General features: G+C 40.3%; 1 protein-coding gene across 2 annotated transcripts; it reads right to left on the reverse strand.

Annotated features, from left to right (window-relative positions):
• Window positions 1–1,865: 1,865 nt before the first annotated feature.
• Window positions 1,866–17,789, reverse strand: LOC310715942 (NACHT, LRR and PYD domains-containing protein 3-like). Of its 2 annotated transcripts, XM_083522647.1 has the most exons (10): window positions 17,291–17,789; window positions 9,811–10,171; window positions 7,278–9,039; window positions 6,903–7,076; window positions 5,888–6,058; window positions 4,736–4,897; window positions 4,411–4,584; window positions 3,984–4,157; window positions 3,446–3,492; window positions 1,866–3,358 (listed from the first exon to the last, which is right to left on the reverse strand). In XM_083522647.1, the coding sequence occupies exons 2-10, from the start codon at window positions 10,160–10,162 to the stop codon at window positions 2,829–2,831; spliced, it is 3,546 nt and encodes a 1,181-aa protein (XP_083378773.1). In that variant the 5' UTR covers window positions 10,163–10,171; window positions 17,291–17,789; the 3' UTR covers window positions 1,866–2,828. The 2 variants fall into 2 exon arrangements, with proteins under 2 accessions (XP_083378773.1, XP_083378774.1); XM_083522648.1 differs by lacking the exon at window positions 3,984–4,157.
• Between the last annotated feature and the right edge of the window lie 154 nt (window positions 17,790–17,943).

Raw genomic sequence — 17,943 nt, forward strand, 5'->3', positions numbered from 1 at the left:
CCAAAGATTCTCTATTGGGTTTAGGTCTGGAGACTGGCTAGGCCACACCAGAACCTTGATCTGCTTCTTACAGAGCCACTCCTTGGTTATTCTGGCTGTGTGCTTCGGGTCATTGTCATGTTGGAAGACCCAGCCTCGACCCATCTTCAATGCTCTAACTGAGGGAAGGAGGTTGTTCCCCAAAATCTCGCAATACAAGGCCCCAGTCATCCTCTCCTTAATACAGTGCAGTCGCCCTGTCCCATGTGCAGAAAAACACCCCCAAAGCATGATGCTACCACCCCCATGCTTCACAGTAGGGTTGGTGTTCTTGGGATGGTACTCATCATTCTTCTTCCTCCAAACACGTTTAGTGGAATTATGACCCAAAAGTTCTATTTTGGTCTCATCTGACCACATGACTTTCTCCCATGACTCCTCTGGATCATCCAAATTAAAACGTGCCTGGACATGTGCTGGTTAAAGCAGGGGAACCTTCCGTGCCATGCATGATTTCAAACCATGACGTCTTAGTGTATTAACAACAGTAACCTTGGAAACGGTGGTCCCAGCTCTTTTCAGGTCATTGACCAGCTCCTCCCATGTAGTTCTGGGCTGATTTCTCACCTTCCTTAGGATCATTGAGACCCCACGAGGTGAGATCTTGCATGGAGCCCCAGTCCGAGGGAGATTGACAGTCATGTTTAGCTTCTTCCATTTTCTAATGATTGCTCCAACAGTGGACCTTTTTTCACCAAGCTGCTTGGCAATTTCCCCGTAGCCCTTTCCAGCCTTGTGGAGGTGTACAATTTTGTCTCTAGTGTCTTTGGACAGCTCTTTGGTCTTGGCCATGTTAGTAGTTGGATTCTTACTGATTGTATGGGGTGGACAGGTGTCTTTATGCAGCTAACGACCTCAAACAGGTGCATGTAATTTAGGATAATAAATTTAGTGAAGGTGGACATTTTAAAGGCAGACTAACAGGTCTTTGAGGGTCAGAATTCTAGCTGATAGACAGGTGTTCAAATACTTATTTGCAACTGTATCATACAAATAAATAGTTTAAAAATCATATATTGTGATTTCTGGATTTTTTTTTTTTAGATTATGTCTCTCACAGTGGACAATTTCAGACCCCTCCATGATTTCTAAGTGGGAGAACTTGCAAAATAGCAGGGTGTTCAAATACTTATTTTTCTCACTGTACATGGCAAATTGTAAATAATGTAGGAGAGGTGTTTCTGTAATCCATGGCAGTTATTGCGACGTCAAACGGAGACCCATCGACGGAACAACTGACATGAACCAAATTTGCAATTTTGCAATTTCTATTTTTTCAAGTACCTGCCACAACATCTCCAGAGACTAATTGGTAGACTTCTGTTTTCAAAACCAGACCTTTTTTACACAATGTTTTTTTTTTTACATTTAATGATTGTGCATGCAACATATTGTCAACATAAAGGATATGCTTTCTGATTAGATTTTGTCTATTTAAATTTCAAATATAAATATTAAAAGAAAAAAAAATCATTATTGCTGAGTCAGGTGATGCACTTACACATACAGTCGGTTACTCTGTGTATTATACAGCACACGTTGATGCTAATAACTGATCTTGATCCTCATTTCTTTTTTTTACTTTTGTACTTTTTTTAGTATGGATATTCCCCAGAATGAAAAACAAGTGGAGTGACTCAGGGAACAGATGCTCTGGTAAACTCATGAAAAGCAAACTGCTTATCACCTTGAAATATAACAGGTGTAATGAATTTTACAAAACTGTACTTCATGACAAACAAATGCTGCTTCTGCAAGAAGTGAGAAGAATAACTCGTGGAAAAAAATGAGTGGGTTCTGAGAAGCAAAGAAAGAAAAAGTTGAAATCTTTTTTGCACTTTATTCTGTTACATTTTTGCACTTTTGTTTTCATAGTCCATAGTGTGTGACATTTTAATATGACAGAATTCTTTTTAGTATAAAATTGTACATAAATAGGTTAAGAAAAATGTGCTGATTTTAGAGATTCATTAAAGCATTTAATTCAAGCAAAAACAAAACTTGGTATAGTACAAATATTTTGAGTGTCCCTAATAAAGCCCTTATTTTCCTACAATGAACAATGTTTGTCCCTTGTTTTCCTTTGCTGAAGTTGGCAACACTATCTCAAACAAACTCACAAACATCTAGAGACATACCAGCACCAATTGGATCCAATTCATGTGGAGTTTTGACGCTGGACCTCCTGGAGTGTTTAAAGGCTCTGGAATGGAGAAGCTGGTGTTGGATCTGTGATGATCGCAAATGTTGAGCTATTTTATGAGTTGCTCAGTAGCTTCTAGTTTTATAACCACAAATGTTTGTAAAAGACAGTAGAAAGAAAATTACTTATAATCTTACATTCCAGTGCTCATGTTAGTTCCCACTCCAGTGTTCTGTAGTGTTTAAAGACTAGAATCACAGTCTTGATGTCACCCAAATGAGGATGAGGTTCTGCTTTTGAGTCTGGTTCCTCTCAAGGTTTCTTTCTCATAACAAGGGAGTTTTTCCTTGCCACAGTCGCCATGGCTGCTTATCAGAGATAAATACACACCATTCACCTTGACTGTTGATTTCTGTAAAGCTGCTTTGAGACGATGTCTGTTGTGAAAAGCGCTATAGAAATAAACTTGACTCGGCCATTTCTCAAGCGGCTGTGTTCTCTTGCCGTCACGCAAACCTGTAAGTTTTAGCAGCCCAACTAATCAATAACAATATTGACTATTATCGATTAGTTGTTCCTGCCCTATTAATCCAAGTTATCTATTCATATCACAGATATTTAAATGCCTTTTTCCTTTTTTTAACTTTCAAGAATGGATAAGAGAGATGGAGGCCTCTTCATCATGACCAAGTCCAAATCCTGCAACAAGTGTTTCTCTGAAGGTTGTGCGGAAAGTGTGTATGGGCAGTGTTTGTGTGTCGGAGCAGATGGTGTAAAAGGACAGAATTCCACGCGAGCAGTCCACAAACACTCCCACTCTGTTACCCTTGGGATGTGATTTGGAGATGCTTTTGTTATTGTGCACTACTGCGCAACGGTTATCGTTCTCGGATAACTCCAGACTCCAGGACTTCTTTGAACGTCCGAACACATAGTTATTTCTGCATCCCCTCTTGATGAAGGATTTGTAGGCCACAGCAATGGAGGCCTTTCGATGCCACTCAACCTCCCAGTAACACCGTCCAGACAGTCTCTCCTTAGACAAGACCTGCATCGTGTATCCCGTGTGGTCTTGAGATGGTTGATGTTCGCTCTTAAATGAGATCCTGGTGTTATCGCCGGTCAGCGAGAGCTGTGTGTTTGCCGTGTTGGGATCCAGCGTCAGTTCGAAGGCATCTACACGTAAAAATAAGATACTGCAGTATTTAGAGATCAATATTTTGACACGTTTTTTTCGGCATGTGTGTATTAATAACAACTTACATTTTTTGAGTCCTGGATTTGTTCTTAATTGTTCATTGTGGTTCATACTGGAAGTGCAGACAATGAAAGAATAAAGAAATCACAGGAATGACCAGGTACTGTATTTTATCAGATCAGTCACATCAGCTGTAAAAAATATTGCCATCATTTCCATTAGCTAGCATTTAAGAATAGCATAGAAATGGTGCTTTAACTTTTTATTCCTGGTCCTTTTTTCAATGATGTTGTATTTTATGTGCTAGATGTCCATAATTAATACTTTGATTTGTTTTATCAGCTTGGTCGGCTTCAAAAGCCTTTTTTTTTCCAACAACAAACGCATTGTACAGTATTATGAAAAGAGAAAGGCCAAAGAGGAGGTTCATGGATGTGGTGAGGGAAGACATGCAGGTATTTGGGTTGAAAGAAGCAGATGTAGAGACGGATGATCTGCTGTGGCGCCCCCTAATGGGAGCAGCCGATAAAATAAGTAGAAGAAGATGATAGTTAAACCTAGATAACTATAAAATAAAGCTCATAAAGAACATGCTCTTCTTACTTTAAGGTCTGCAGTGTATATACTGGACATTTCTTAATTTTTGAAAGTTGTTTCCATTCTGCAGGTCCTAGATGGTTGTAGTCTAAATCCAGCTCAATGAGGTGTTTAGAGTTTAAATGCAGAGCAGAAATTAGTGAATAGCAGGTCCTTTTTGTGAGGCCACACCCAGACAACCTAGAGATATTAATATACAGAGAAAAAGCACTCTTAGGAAAACTGTTGCAGGTGAACTGGACACACACTGAAATGTATGGTGTATCATTCAGGTCAGAAAACAAATCTGCACAAAATGTAAAAAAAAAAAAAAAAAAAGAAAATCTAAAAAAACTATTCTAATAATATTGATAAAGATTCTCCACACGATATTCCAGGGACGGGTTCCAGGTCCACCGCCAGCCCGAGCGGGATCAAGCGCAAATGTTTTTACCTCAGTATTTCCAGAACACACTCCGAACTCGACAATCCATTAGATAGCGCTTTCACACCAGAATCCTTGAGGTCGTTATCGCTCAGATCCAGTTCTCTCAGGGATGAGTTTTCTTTACGTAGAAGTGAGGCAACATCTGGAGAAGACTGCTCTGTGAGTTTACAGTCTGACACTCTGCAGGGGAGGCAGATTTCAGGAAACTATTACATATCGCCGTGACCTCCAAGCTTTTTTCTCCCCCAAACAAGTCCTCATTTTCTCTGTGTGTTTAATGCGAAGTTTACTTAGCATCCTTTTTTTTTTTGTTTGTTCAAGTGACACTTACTTGAGTATGTTCAGATTACAACACGAACTATTCAGTCCATTACAGAGCAGCTTCATTCCTGTATCTCGCAGGTCATTGCGACTCAGATCCAGCTCTCTCAAAGGTGACAGAGCTTTGGCGATGTAGTTACACGATTCTACAGTGACATTACAATTTGATAGCCTGTTCAAACGGAAAATAGAAAGGAACGACAGTCACAAAAGATTGAAACAGCTTTCCAACATTGAACAAAGCATCTAAAACACACTGTTTCTGTCTAAGAAATAAAGTATTCAGGAGGATGTTGTTTATTTTTGTACTTGAGGTCTATAACTAAAGAAACTTTGAAAAACAAGACTTTCTGTATCAGATTTCCAAAAGTATTGGGTCACCTAGTCATCATTACGGTATGGGATTTTTTGAGCATCGCATTCCACATTTAGTCTCAATTCACTCTTATAACTCTCTCCACTCTTCTGGGAAGATGTTTCACTAGATTTTGGCATATGTTTATGGATATTTGTTTTCATCAGCCACAAGGGTATTATGAGAGGCAGGTACTGATGTAGGTGAGGAGACCTGGGGTGCAGTCAGTGTTCACATTCATCTCAAAGGTGTTCAGGAGGGATGTGATCAGAGCTCTATAGCAGCAAGATCTTCCTCTCCAAAGCATGTAAACCAGATCTTCAAGAAGCTCACTTTGTGCACAGTGGTATTGCCATGCTGGAACTAGGTTTGTGTTTCCAAGTTCAAGTAAATGCAAAATTGTATTAGAGCGCCATCTAAAGACGTCCTGTACGATTGAGTGACTCCAGCTTTGTGGTAACAGTTTGGTAAAGAACCACATATAGCAGGTCCTTTTGGAAATACAGTATAGTGCCGCCCTCTTCTAGTAGGATAAAAAGGCGTTTAGATGCCCTCTAGTGGTAAATAATTAAATAAGTCATGTCAAAAATACCTGTTAAAATGTTTGTAAATGTTTGTTGATTGCATTTTTTCCATGCCTCTGAAATTGAGTTTGACAACATCAACTTTTCAAAACCTTATATCCAGTCTAGCCACCACTGCTAGTAACAAAATCTAGAATTAAAAAGACTGAACTTCTGTCTGAGGAACTACTTTAAGACTATTTGATGTTTAGGGGTTAAATGTTTCGGCTGAAGGAAGACTCACCGTAACGTGTCTAGTGTACAGTTTGGGCTCTTTAGTCCAGTAAACAGCTGATTTATCCCCTTCTGCAGGTCATTGTAGCTCAGGTCCAGTGTTTTTAGAGATGAAGTCCTTGAACGTAGAGCTGCAGCAATATCTTCGCATGACACTGTGGTGAGGTTACAGTTGGAGACACTGTATATTGGAAGACAAAATATTTTCATTCAATTTTACTCATTGCGTTTGCACATGCAATTTTACCTTCTAACAATATTCAGTAGAGTTGAGTCAGGATGGGATCTGTGCAGGATACTCAAGTTCTTCTACCCCAATCTTAACACACTACTGTATATCCTCATGGGGATGGCTTTGTTCACCTGGGTACTCTAATACTGGAATAGTGTTTGGAGATTTTATTTTTAGCGAAAGGATCCTAAGCAGCAAACAAAACCATCTTAAATTAACTTAATATCCAGAGAAGCAACATTGATTATTGTTATTAACAATCACCTGGCCATTGCCATTGGTCCTATAAACAGAATAGGAATAGTTATAAGGACAACTCTGACCAGAGAAAGGCACTCAATCGGCCAGGACCAGATGACCACCAACAAGAATATAACACAAAGAAAAACCCTTCTGTCCTCCATCCTCCATGTGCTGACATTCCAGATCTCAGCATTTCCACACAGACTCAATCCCCTCCATATGATTTAATCAAGATAATGGTACACTAACAATGGTGGTCACCGAGTTTACTTCATGTGTTATATGTGTTTATCCCATTTATAGGCATAAAGTCATATTTACTTGTTTAAGCATGTTGCATATTATAGATGTTGCATTTTATATAAATATTTAACTATGAGGTTGATGTTTATTCAAGACTTGGGTTAATGTAGTAAATCCCCAAAACACAGCCTGAGCCTTCCCAAGACACCGCTGGTCTGATTTCTAACTCCACTATCGGCAGCCGACTAGAGGGACAAATGTGATTTTGCGGGGTTTTTTGTTTTTTTTTTTACAAATTTCTTTTTACCTCAGTATCTCTAATTTACAATTTAAACTCTTCAGTCCTTCGTAAATTTGTTTCAGTCCTGCATCCTGTAGGTCATTGTTGCTCAGGTCCAGCTCTCTCAGGGGTGAATTTGCTGACTGTAAAGCTGATGAGATGTTTTCACAGGATGTCTCTGTAAGGTTACAGTTTTCCAGGCTACAGCAAGAGAAACCAGAGATATTTGCACATCTATACACTGTTGTTGTTTTTTTTAATGGGAGTACATAATCCTTAATATATATATATATATATATATATATATATATATATATATATATATATATATATATATATATATATATATATATATATATATATATATATCAAAGCATGTATTAGTAGATAGAATATACTCACATAGCCTTTTTGCAATTCCTAAGAGCTGGGATTAGTCTTCTACACCCCTCTTCTGTTTTATTGTATTTTTTTAGATTTAACTCATCCATCACCTCCTCAGAAACTTGAAACATGTTAGCCATGGCTGAGCAATGCGCCAGTGTGAGCTTCATGGACTTCATTTTGGACTCAAGGTAAGTCTTAATTTCTTGCTGGAGCGTATAATCCTTCATTTCTATTAAGCACTGCGTGAGATTGAGCCAACGCTCAGGATTGATCTTTCTTTTTTGTCCAGTTTTCAGGTTCTTTTTTATTTTCTCAATGCTCTCGGAGCTGCTCATGGTATGGGGCAGTAGACCCTGCAAGAGTCTCTGGTTGGATTCCAAACACATGCCGTGAAGAAAACGGAGGAAAAGATCGAGATGTCCATTCTTGCTTTTCAGGGCTTCATTCACTGCCTGCTTCATTAAAACATCCAATGTCATTTCTTTGGTATTTGGCAGGAACATTTTCAACTCTTCCATGTTCTTGCATAAATAACAATGGAAGACATAGAGAGCGGCAAAAAATTCCTGGAAGCTCAAGTGCACAAAGCTGTAAGTTTTGATACGATAAAACTCAGATTCCATTTTAAATATTTCAGTGCAAAGCCCGGAGTGTAAAAAGGATTCTTCAATATCGATTCCACACATTTTCAGATCTTCTTCATAGAAAAGTACATTGCCTTTTCGCAGTTGTTTAAAAGCCAACTCGGCGAGTTTCAGAATCATGTTTTTGTTGGACTCCAGCAGTGTCATTGAGTTGTTTTCATGTTTCTTGTCGAATTTTTCGTTCTTCCTGTTTATTTGAACGAGTAAAAAGTGAGAGTACATTTCAGTCAGAGTTGTGGGACTTTCTCCTTTGCACTTGCGTGTAAGCCACGGCTGAAGAGCAGTAACCGAAATCCAACAGAAGATCGGAATTTGGCACATGATATGAAGGCTCCTTGCAGCCCTGATGTGCGAGATGATTCTGTTGGCTTTGTCTTTATCGGTCACTCGCTTTCTGAAGTAGTGCTCCTTCTGGGAGTCATTAAATCCCTGAATTTCTGTCACACAGTCAATGTACTGGGAGGGGATCTGATGGGCTGCTGCTGGTCGAGAAGTTATCCATATAAGAGCAGAAGGGAGGAGCGCCTTAGTGATGAGGTTTATAATTAAGGCTTCGACTGTGGATTTGGTGTCAGCGTCACTTATTATGAAAGTTTGATTAAAGTTCATTTGAATTCTGCTCTCCTCAAGGCCATCAAATATGAATAAAACTTTCTTGTCGACATATAAGTCGGAGTGACAGCCTTTAAGTTGGGGATGCAAGAGAATCAAAAGTTCATGAAGACTATAATCAACTTTAATCAGGTTCAGTTTACGAAACGGAAGTACAAACATAAATATCAAATCTTGATTGGTTTTATTCTCAGCCCAGTCAATTAAGAATTTTTGCACAGACACTGTTTTTCCAATCCCAGCATCTCCCTTGGTAAGAACAGTTCTGATTCCTTCCTCATTCCGACTGAAGATGTCACTGAAGTTGATGCTGGTCTCATACGGACAGTGCGAATTCTCACTCGTCAAAACTTCATGCTCGTTATTACGGGTTCTACTCTCTCCTTTTGTAATAATGAGGTCTGTGTATATTTTATTAAGTGGAATCTTGTTTTTATCTTTCGCCGTCTCTTCAACTATGAAATTATTTTCCTCCTTCAGACAGGTCTTCAGTTTGGATATGACACTCTGAAGCTCTTGTCCTGTTTACAAAAGAAAAACAATGTCTTCATCATAAATGAAGGTCTGTTTATATACTGTACAGTATAACAATATTAAGTAAATGATACAACAAGCATTGTGCTTTTGTGTTCTGTTTTTCATGCACACAAAAACCGAATGTTCACCTTCCTATCTAACAACAACCCTAAGCACACAGCCAAGACAACCAGCTTAAGGACAACTCTCCCTGTGAATGTTCTAGTGGCCCAGACAGAGCCCTGACTTACAACCCTATATTTGAAAATCACTGTCTATTGACACACCCCATCCAACTTGCCCCAGCTTGAGAGGATTTGCCATTGAGAACAGCAGAACATCCCCCAATCCAGGTGTGTAAATCTTGTTGCGTCATACCCAAATAAGCTCGAGGCTGTAACTGCTCCCGAAGTACTGAGTAAAGGGTCTGAATACTTATGTACAAGTGGAATTTCATTTTTTTTTTTATTTAAAAACAGACATTTCTAGAATTCTGTTTTCACTTTGTCATTATGAGGTACAGATTCATGAGGAAAAAAATCTATATAGTATCAGGCTGCCAAATAACAACATTGAAAAAAAAAACTGTATATAAACATAAATAAATAGTAACTTTCCATAGCAGCTCCAGAGCTCCACAAGGTCATCAAGACATTGACCTATTATTAGAGACGCTTAAAACTTAAAACAACTACAAAAGCACTTCTGTGATTTGCTCTGGAACTGGGGAATCTGCTAAATGCTGCAAATGCCCACCAATGCCAAAACATCCTTACCTGGTTGACCTGTCTTGCTTGGTGAATCAGCAAGTCTCTGCTTCTTCAAAGATACAGCATTTGGATCGGGCTTTAAACGTTTTTGTTGCATTCTTTCCTGAATGTCATTTGCCAGATGGTTTCTTTTCATTGTTTTTAAAATCTCTATAGTGACTTTAAGAGCGAGTTCCTCCCCGTGTATTTCAATCATTTCATCAGCCACTATTTCTCTTGATTTATTTTGCACCTTTGCCTTTGAAATCTTTAGGAAACCGTCTGGTGGGCTACGAAAAAGATAAAAGACAAATCTCTCCAAATCCTCGTTTGTCAGTTCATCCAGGGCTTCGAGAGGAGTAAGCGTTGATCCGTTCATAGTGGAAGCCTGGAGGAGGAAAAAAAATAATTTGTTTTTAGTTATAATAAAGTCTCTTTTTAAAAAGGATTACATGTCACCCAAATGAAGATGGGTTCTCTTTTAAAAATGGGTCCTTCCAAGATTTCCTCCTCATACCATCTCAGCAAGATTTCCCTTGCCACGGTCGCCACTGAATTACCCACTATGGATAAACGTAGAGACTCATTTATAAATTTACAATTTATATTTGTAATATATTATTCTCTGTAAAGCTTACCCAGCCATTAGGGGGGCACAAGCCAGTGTACTCTTAGTGCCGGTCCCAAGCCCGGGTAAATGGGGAGGGTTGCGTTAGGAAAGGCATCCAGCGTAAAACATGTGCCAAATCAAATATGCGGATCACAAATGAGAATTTCATACTGGATCGTTCGAGGCCCGGGTTAACAACGACCGCCACAGGTATCGTTAGCCGACAGGGTACCGGTGGAAATTGGGCTACTGTTGGCCGAAGGAGGAGAAGGAGAGGAGGAAGACGTCTACAGAGACGGCAGGAAAAGGAGCAGTGTAGGAGAGTAGAGGTTCGGGTTGGTACTTTAAATGTTGGTACTATGACGGGTAAAGGGAGAGAGTTAGCTGATATGATGGAGAGGAGAAAGGTAGATATGCTGTGTGTTCAGGAGACCAAGTGGAAAGGGAGTAAGGCCAGGAACATTGGAGGTGGGTTTAAACTGTTTTATCATGGTGTGGATGGGAAGAGAAATGGTGTAGGGGTGATTCTGAAGGAGGAGTACAGTAAGAGTGTAGTGGAGGTGACGAGATTTTCTGATAGGGTGATGATCGTGAAGGTGGAAGTTGAAGGGATGATGATAAATGTCATCAATGCCTATGCTCCACAAGTTGGCTGTGAGATGGAGGAGAAGGAAAGATTCTGGAGTGAATTAGATGAAGTGGTAGATGGTGTACCTAGGAAAGAACAATTGGTGATTGGGGCAGACTTTAATAGGCATGTGGGTGAAGGGAACAGAGGTGATGAGGAGGTGATGGGTAGGTATGGTTTTAAGGAGAGGAATGTGGAAGGGCAGATGGTGGTAGATTTTGCTAAAAGGATGGAAATGGCAGTGGTGAAAATGTATTTTAAGAAGAAGGAGGATCATAGGGTGACGTATAAGAGTGGAAGAAGGTGCACACAGGTGGACTATGTGCTATGCAGGAGATGCAACCTGAAGGAGATTGGAGACTGTAAGGTGTTGGCGGGGGACAGTGTAGCTAGACAGCATCAGATGGTGGTCTGTAGGATGGTTTTGGAGGCGAAGAAGAAGAGGAGGAAAGTAAGGATTGAAAGGAGAATAAGATGGTGGAAACTGAAGGAGGAAAAGTGTAGTGTGAGGTTCAGGGAAGAGGTCAGACAGGGGCTTGGTGGTGGTGAAGAGGTGCCGGATGATTGGGCAACTACGGCAGGAGTGATGAGGGAGGCAGCTAGAAAAGTACTTGGTGTGACATCTGGAAATAGAAAGCAAGACAAGGAGACGTGGTGGTGGAATGAGGAAGTGCAGGAGAGCATTAGGGGAAAGAGGTTGGCAAAACAGAAGTGGGATCGACAGAGTAATGAGAAAAGTAGGCAGAAGTACAAGGAGATGTGGCAGCAGGTAAAAAGGGATGTGGCGAAAGCCAAGGAAAAGGCATATGAGGAGCTGTATAAGAGGTTGGACACTAAGGAAGGAGAAAAGGATTTATACCGATTGGCCAGGCAGAGGGACCGATCTGGGAAGGATGTACTGCAAGTTAGAGCAATAAAGGATGGAGAGGGAAATGTGTTGACTAGTGAGGAGAGTGTGTTGAGAAGATGGAGGGGGTATTTTGAGCAACTGATGAATGAGGAAAATCAGAGAGAGAGAAGGTTGGAGGATGTGGAGTTAGTGAAGCAGGATGTAGATAGGATTAGTAAGGAGGAAGTGAGAGCAGCGATTGAGAGGATGCAGAATGGAAAGTAGGTTGGACCAGATGACATACCGGTAGAATATTGGAGATGTTTAGGAGAGATGGCAGTGGAGTTTTTAACCAGATTGTTTAACAGGATTCTGGAAGGGGAGAGGATGCCTGAGGAATGGAGAAGGAGTGTGCTGGTACCGATCTTTAAGCATAAGGGAGATGTGCAGACCTGCAGTAACTACAGGGGAATTAAGTTGATCAGTCACACCATGAAGTTATGGGAAAGAGTAGTGGAAGCCAGGCTGAGAGAAGAGGTGACCATCTGTGAGCAACAGTATGGTTTCATGCCGAGGAAGAGCACCACAGATGCCTTATTTGCTTTGAGGATGTTGATGGAGAAGTATAGAGAAGGACAGAAGGAACTGCATTGTGTATTTGTGGATTTAGAGAAAGCGTACAACAGAGTGCCAAGAGAGGAGTTGTGGTATTGTATGAGGAAGTCAGGTGTGTCAGAGAAGTATGTGAGGGTGGTGCAGGACATGTATGAGGACAGTGTGACAGCAGTGAAGTGTGCAGTAGGTACGACAGATTGGTTCAGGGTGAAGGTTGGACTGCATCAAGGATCGGCCCTGAGCGCTTTTCTGTTGGCAGTGGTGATGGACAGGTTGACAGACAGGGTCAGACAGGAGTCTCCCTAGACTATGATGTTTGCAGATGATATTGTGATTTGTGGTGAGAGTAGAGAGCAGGTTGAGAAGAGCCTGGAGAGGTGGAGATATGCACTTGAGAGAAGGGGAATGAAAGTCAGTAGGAGTAAGACAGAATACATGTGTGAATGAGAGGGAGGGCAGTGGAGTGATGCAGTTGCAGGGAGAAGAGGTGGAGAAGGTGGAGGAGTTCAGGTACCTGGGTTCAACAGTGCAAAGTAATGGAGAGTGTTTTAGAGAAGTAAAGAAAAGAGTGCAGGCAGGGTGGAGTGGGTGGAGAAGAGTGACAGGAGTGATTTGTGATAGTAGGGTATCTGCAAGAATGAAAGGGAAAGTTTATAGGACTGTGGTGAGACCTGCGATGTTGTATGGATTAGAGACAGTGGCATTGAGTAAAAGACAGGAGGTGGAGCTGGAGGTAGCAGAGCTGAAGATGTTAAGGTTTTCGTTGGGAGTGACGAGGATGGATAAGATTAGAAATGAGTTTATTAGAGGGACAGCACGTGTAGGGTGTTTTGGTGACAAGGTGAGGGAGGCGAGATTTAGATGGTTTGGACATGTGCAGAGAAGGGACATGAATTATATTGGTAGAAAAATGCTGAAGATGGAGCCACCAGGTAGGAGGAAAAGAGGAAGGCCAAGGAGGAGGTTCATGGATGTGGTGAGGGAAGACATGCAGGTAGTTGGTGTGAAAGAGGCAGATGTAGAGGACATGGTGGTATGGAGACGGATGATCCGCTGTGGCGACCCCTAATGGGAGCAGCCGAAAGAAGAAGATTATTCTCTGTAAAGCTGCATTGGGACAAAGTCTATTGTTAAAATTGGTCTACAAACCAAACTGAATTAAATTAAATGATGGTTCAATATGGCATGCACTGGTGATATCTTTATTTAGATAAATCACCATTTGTAGGTTTTAGTAGCAAAGGAACAATTAAGACCACCAGTCACTCTTCACATAATATTGATAAAACAAGTTACATTCAGAATGTAAAACTGACTGAACACATAACTGTACCTTTGCCTACGTCTGGTAATGTAGCATATTTTAAATATTCAGATTTAAAAAAATTTAAAATACTAAAAAAAATTCCAGCCATGGGCATCTAAGTGGGGTCGGATAACCACCAGGGGGAGCCACAATTCTTTTTTTTTTTCAAATACGATTTCAATCATGAAATTTAACACTGTTTTGTTTACAAAATTGTATGACCCATGTAAAACAAATCCAAATATGTCTATTCAAGGGAAATCTAAGTCAATTTAAAAGTGCAGGGATACACGGTGAAACCTTTATAAATGGGTCGAGTGGTACGAACTGGAGAAAAAAACATTCAGATGAGAAATAGAACGAAAATTGCCAACAAGATTTAACTGCAACAGCTTTATTATTACTAGAGACATGGCACAGACTCAGGATTCTCACACATTTATATGAATGTAATTTTACAGCACTACTTTATCTCTGGGTGTGACTTGGAGAAACAGAATTCTGGATCTAATGAACCATATCTAAAATCAGAAGGAAAATTAAGTGTTCTTTTTATTATGTCAGTCAGTTTTGCTCTGCAAACATCAATGACAGCTTGATGACAGCAAGACCATCACCACATGCTCCAACCAGAAGCCGTAAATGACAGAAAAAGTGCGTACTCTGCCTTTAGAGCAGGGGACAAGACGGCCTTAAGAACAGCAAGGTCCAAACTGTCCCGAGCCATCGGAGAGGCAAAGTGCACACACGCCAAGAGAATCCACTTCCAGGACAGAACCGTTCTATGGACGATGCTATTGCCACGACCCTCCACCTGGCCCTTACCCAACAGGACAATAAGGACACACATGCATGAATGCTGTCATAAACTTCATTTCAGCATTCAACACAATTATCCCTCAGCACCCGATTGAGAAACTGAGCCTACTGAGCCTGAACACCTCCCTCTGCAACTGAATCCTGGACTTTCTGACTGGAAGACCTTAGATGGAACAGCTACTCCAGCACCATCACACTGAGCACAGGGACCCCTCAGGGCTGTGTGCTCAGCCCACTGCTGTTCATTCTGCTGACTCACAACTGTGTAGCAGTCAACCCGTTAGTCAACAGTGACAAAAAAAATAATTGGTTGTTCGCTTTAGGAGAGCACAGAGAGGCCTTTCTCCACTGATAATTAATAGATCCTCAGTGGAGATCATCAAGAGCACCAAATTCCTTCATTTGGCGGTGTTCATCGGCAGAGAATTTAACCTGGTTTCTCAACACCAGCTCCATCACCAAAAAAAATCCCAGTAGCACCTTTACTTCCTGGGAAGGCTAAGGAAAGCCCATCTTCCTCCCCCCATCCTGACCATGTTCTACAGAGGGAACATCAACAGCATCCTAAGCAGCTGCATCACTGCCTGGTTTGGGAAATGCACCGTCTCGGATCGCAAGACCCTTCAGAGGAAAGTGAGGACAGCCGAGAAGATCATCGGAGTCTCTCTCCCCTCAATCACGGACATTTACACTACGGACATAAAATCAACAGCATTGTGGACGACCCCACACACCCCTCACACACACTTTTCACACACACTTTTCTCCTACCATCAGGAAAGATGTTCTGAAGCATTCAGGCCTCACATCCAGACTGTGACACTTTTTTTTTCCTCAAGCCATCAGACTTCTCAACACACAGAACTGAACTGGAACTAAAACTCTCTCACACACACACACACACACACACACACACACACACACACACACACTCACTCAACCGTGTGTTTACTGAGCGTAAAACTCCCCTTAATACTAATTTCAACTCACAAACATCCTTGTTTTTGGCACCACCCATTATATTTTAGATTATTATTTAATTATGACTATATTATAACTGATTACATGCTGTTTTTGCACATTTACTTGATTGTTGCTGTTGCTGTTTTGTACATTTTGTCTACACTCTTGTACACAGTTCTCTATTACACATTGTACTTTTAAACATTATACAGTAGGTTTACTGGCGGCTTAATTTTGTGTTGTGTATTTGTTCCACACTGTTTTTTGTTGTCTGTTTGCACTGACTTTTGTCTGCATTGTTTGCACTCGGTTGCACACGAGGCACTTTATGTGGCGAGGACACACTTTAGTCCTCAGCTCTGTGTTCTAAATCATGTTGTGTGATGAAGCTCTATGTTGTGTGATGTAGATCTGTGTTGCGTGATGTAGCTCTGTGTAGCGTGATGTAGCTCTGTGTTGCGTGATGTAGCTCTTTGTTGCGTGATGTGGCTCTGTGTAGCGTAATGTAGCTCTGTGTTGCGTGATGTGTCTCTGTGTAGCGTGATGTAGCTCTGTGTAGCGTGATGTAGCTCTTTGTTGCGTGATGTGGCTCTGTGTAGCGTGATGTAGCTCTGTGTTGCGTGATGTGTCTCTGTGTAGTGTGATGTAGCTCTGTGTTGCGTGATGTGTCTCTGTGTAGTGTGATGTAGCTCTGTGTTGCGTGATGTAGCTCTTTGTTGCGTGATGTGTCTCTGTGTAGTGTGATGTAGCTCTGTGTTGCGTGATGTAGCTCTTTGTTGCGTGATGTGGCTCTGTGTAGCGTGATGTAGCTCTGTGTTGCGTGATGTGTCTCTGTGTAGTGTGATGTAGCTCTGTGTTGCGTGATGTAGCTCTTTGTTGCGTGATGTGGCTCTGTGTAGCGTGATGTAGCTCTGTGTTGCGTGATGTGTCTCTGTGTAGTGTGATGTAGCTCTGTGTTGCGTGATGTAGCTCTTTGTTGCGTTATGTAGCTCTGTGTTGTTTTATATATATATATATATACATATATATATATATATATATATATATATATATATATATATATATATATATATATATATATATATATTTACATTTACATTTGCGGCATTTAGCAAACGTCCTTATCCAGAGCGACGTACAAAAGTGCTTTGAGTCTCTAGTAATGAATTAATCTACACTGGTACACAAGATTATAAACTTAATATAAATACATGGGACATGCATATATATATATATATATATAATGTCGTTGCACTACGAGAATAAAGAATAAAACACAGTCGTATTTTAGTGCCACTTTTTTCTTTATCTAAGATTACGAGATTAAAGTTGTAGCAATATGAGAATAAAGTCAAAATTAAGAGAATAAAGTGGAAATATTTTAATAAAAAAAAAAAAATCAAAATATTTTAAGAATAAAGTATAAAATTTATCAAACTTGCAGGATTTGGTCAAATCCTATTTAAGGTTCGGATTTGGCAAAAAAAAAAGAAAAAAAAGAAAAGGAAATTCTTTGTCTTTTGGCGCAGCAGCACGCAGTAATAATAATAATAATAATAATAATAATAATAATAATAATAATAATAATAATAATAATAAATAATAATAATAATAAGTAATAATCGGTAAACCGAAACTGCAGCGGTTCTGTAGGAAACAAAATGTATTCAGAAGAAAAGACTAAAAAGCCGTCATATGTTTACCGATAAATATTCTTTAGAAGATAAATATGCTTACAGGAAGCACTTGAGATATATCTCAGCACTGTTTAAGATGAAGTTGAAGATCTGAAAGTCCACCAGTTTCCGCATCAGTGTTCGTCCTACAGGCAGAAAAAGCGCGCGCAGGCGTTACAGTGTAAACGCAAACACGCCATATTGTGTTTCTATCTATCTACCTTTCTCTTTTTTATCTATCTCTCTCTTTCTGTAACCAGAAGTAACTTTTTGACTGTTGTGTGTCAAAGCAAAGTCGCAACACCGAAACCGCGCATAGTGAAAGCGCCAAAAGTGAAAGTAGTTTGAAATAAATAAATAAATAAACAAATAAACCGGGAGAACGTTCTGCAGAATGAATAGACCTCCGTTAACATTCATCTACGTCATCAATATAAAAATACACTCGCTTTCATATCCAGTCCTGTTCAAAATAAAAGTCGCATAGTTTGAAGAACTCCATCAAGGTGTAGAAGACCTGCAGTATTTCTATATATGGGTTCTTCTGCTGCTCACCCTCACCCCTCCCAACCCACCCCCTTTCCCCACCACCCACACACTTTTTGGCTGGACTGATTTGAAAGTCCAAGTTCATTGTCATGTGCAAACACTGTAGAATGCAGTGAAATGTTTCCTGAAACAACATTAGAGCAACAAACACAATAATAATCCAGT

Source organism: Silurus aristotelis (assembly GCF_946808225.1).
Source record: "Silurus aristotelis genome assembly, chromosome: 20".
Taxonomy (NCBI): Eukaryota; Metazoa; Chordata; class Actinopteri; order Siluriformes; family Siluridae; genus Silurus; species Silurus aristotelis.

Excerpts from the sequence above, each read along its gene's own strand:
- LOC310715942 (XM_083522647.1), bottom strand. The coding sequence starts at position 10,162 with ATGAACGGATCAACGCTTACTCCTCTCGAAGCCCTGGATGAACTGACA. Across the intron at positions 6,059-6,902 it reads TGTAAATTAGAGATACTGAG|TGTCTCCAACTGTAACCTCA; the intron begins GTAAAAAGAAAT and ends TCCAATATACAG. Across the intron at positions 4,158-4,410 it reads TGTGTTCTGGAAATACTGAG|GTTGTCTGGGTGTGGCCTCA; the intron begins GTAAAAACATTT and ends TAATATCTCTAG.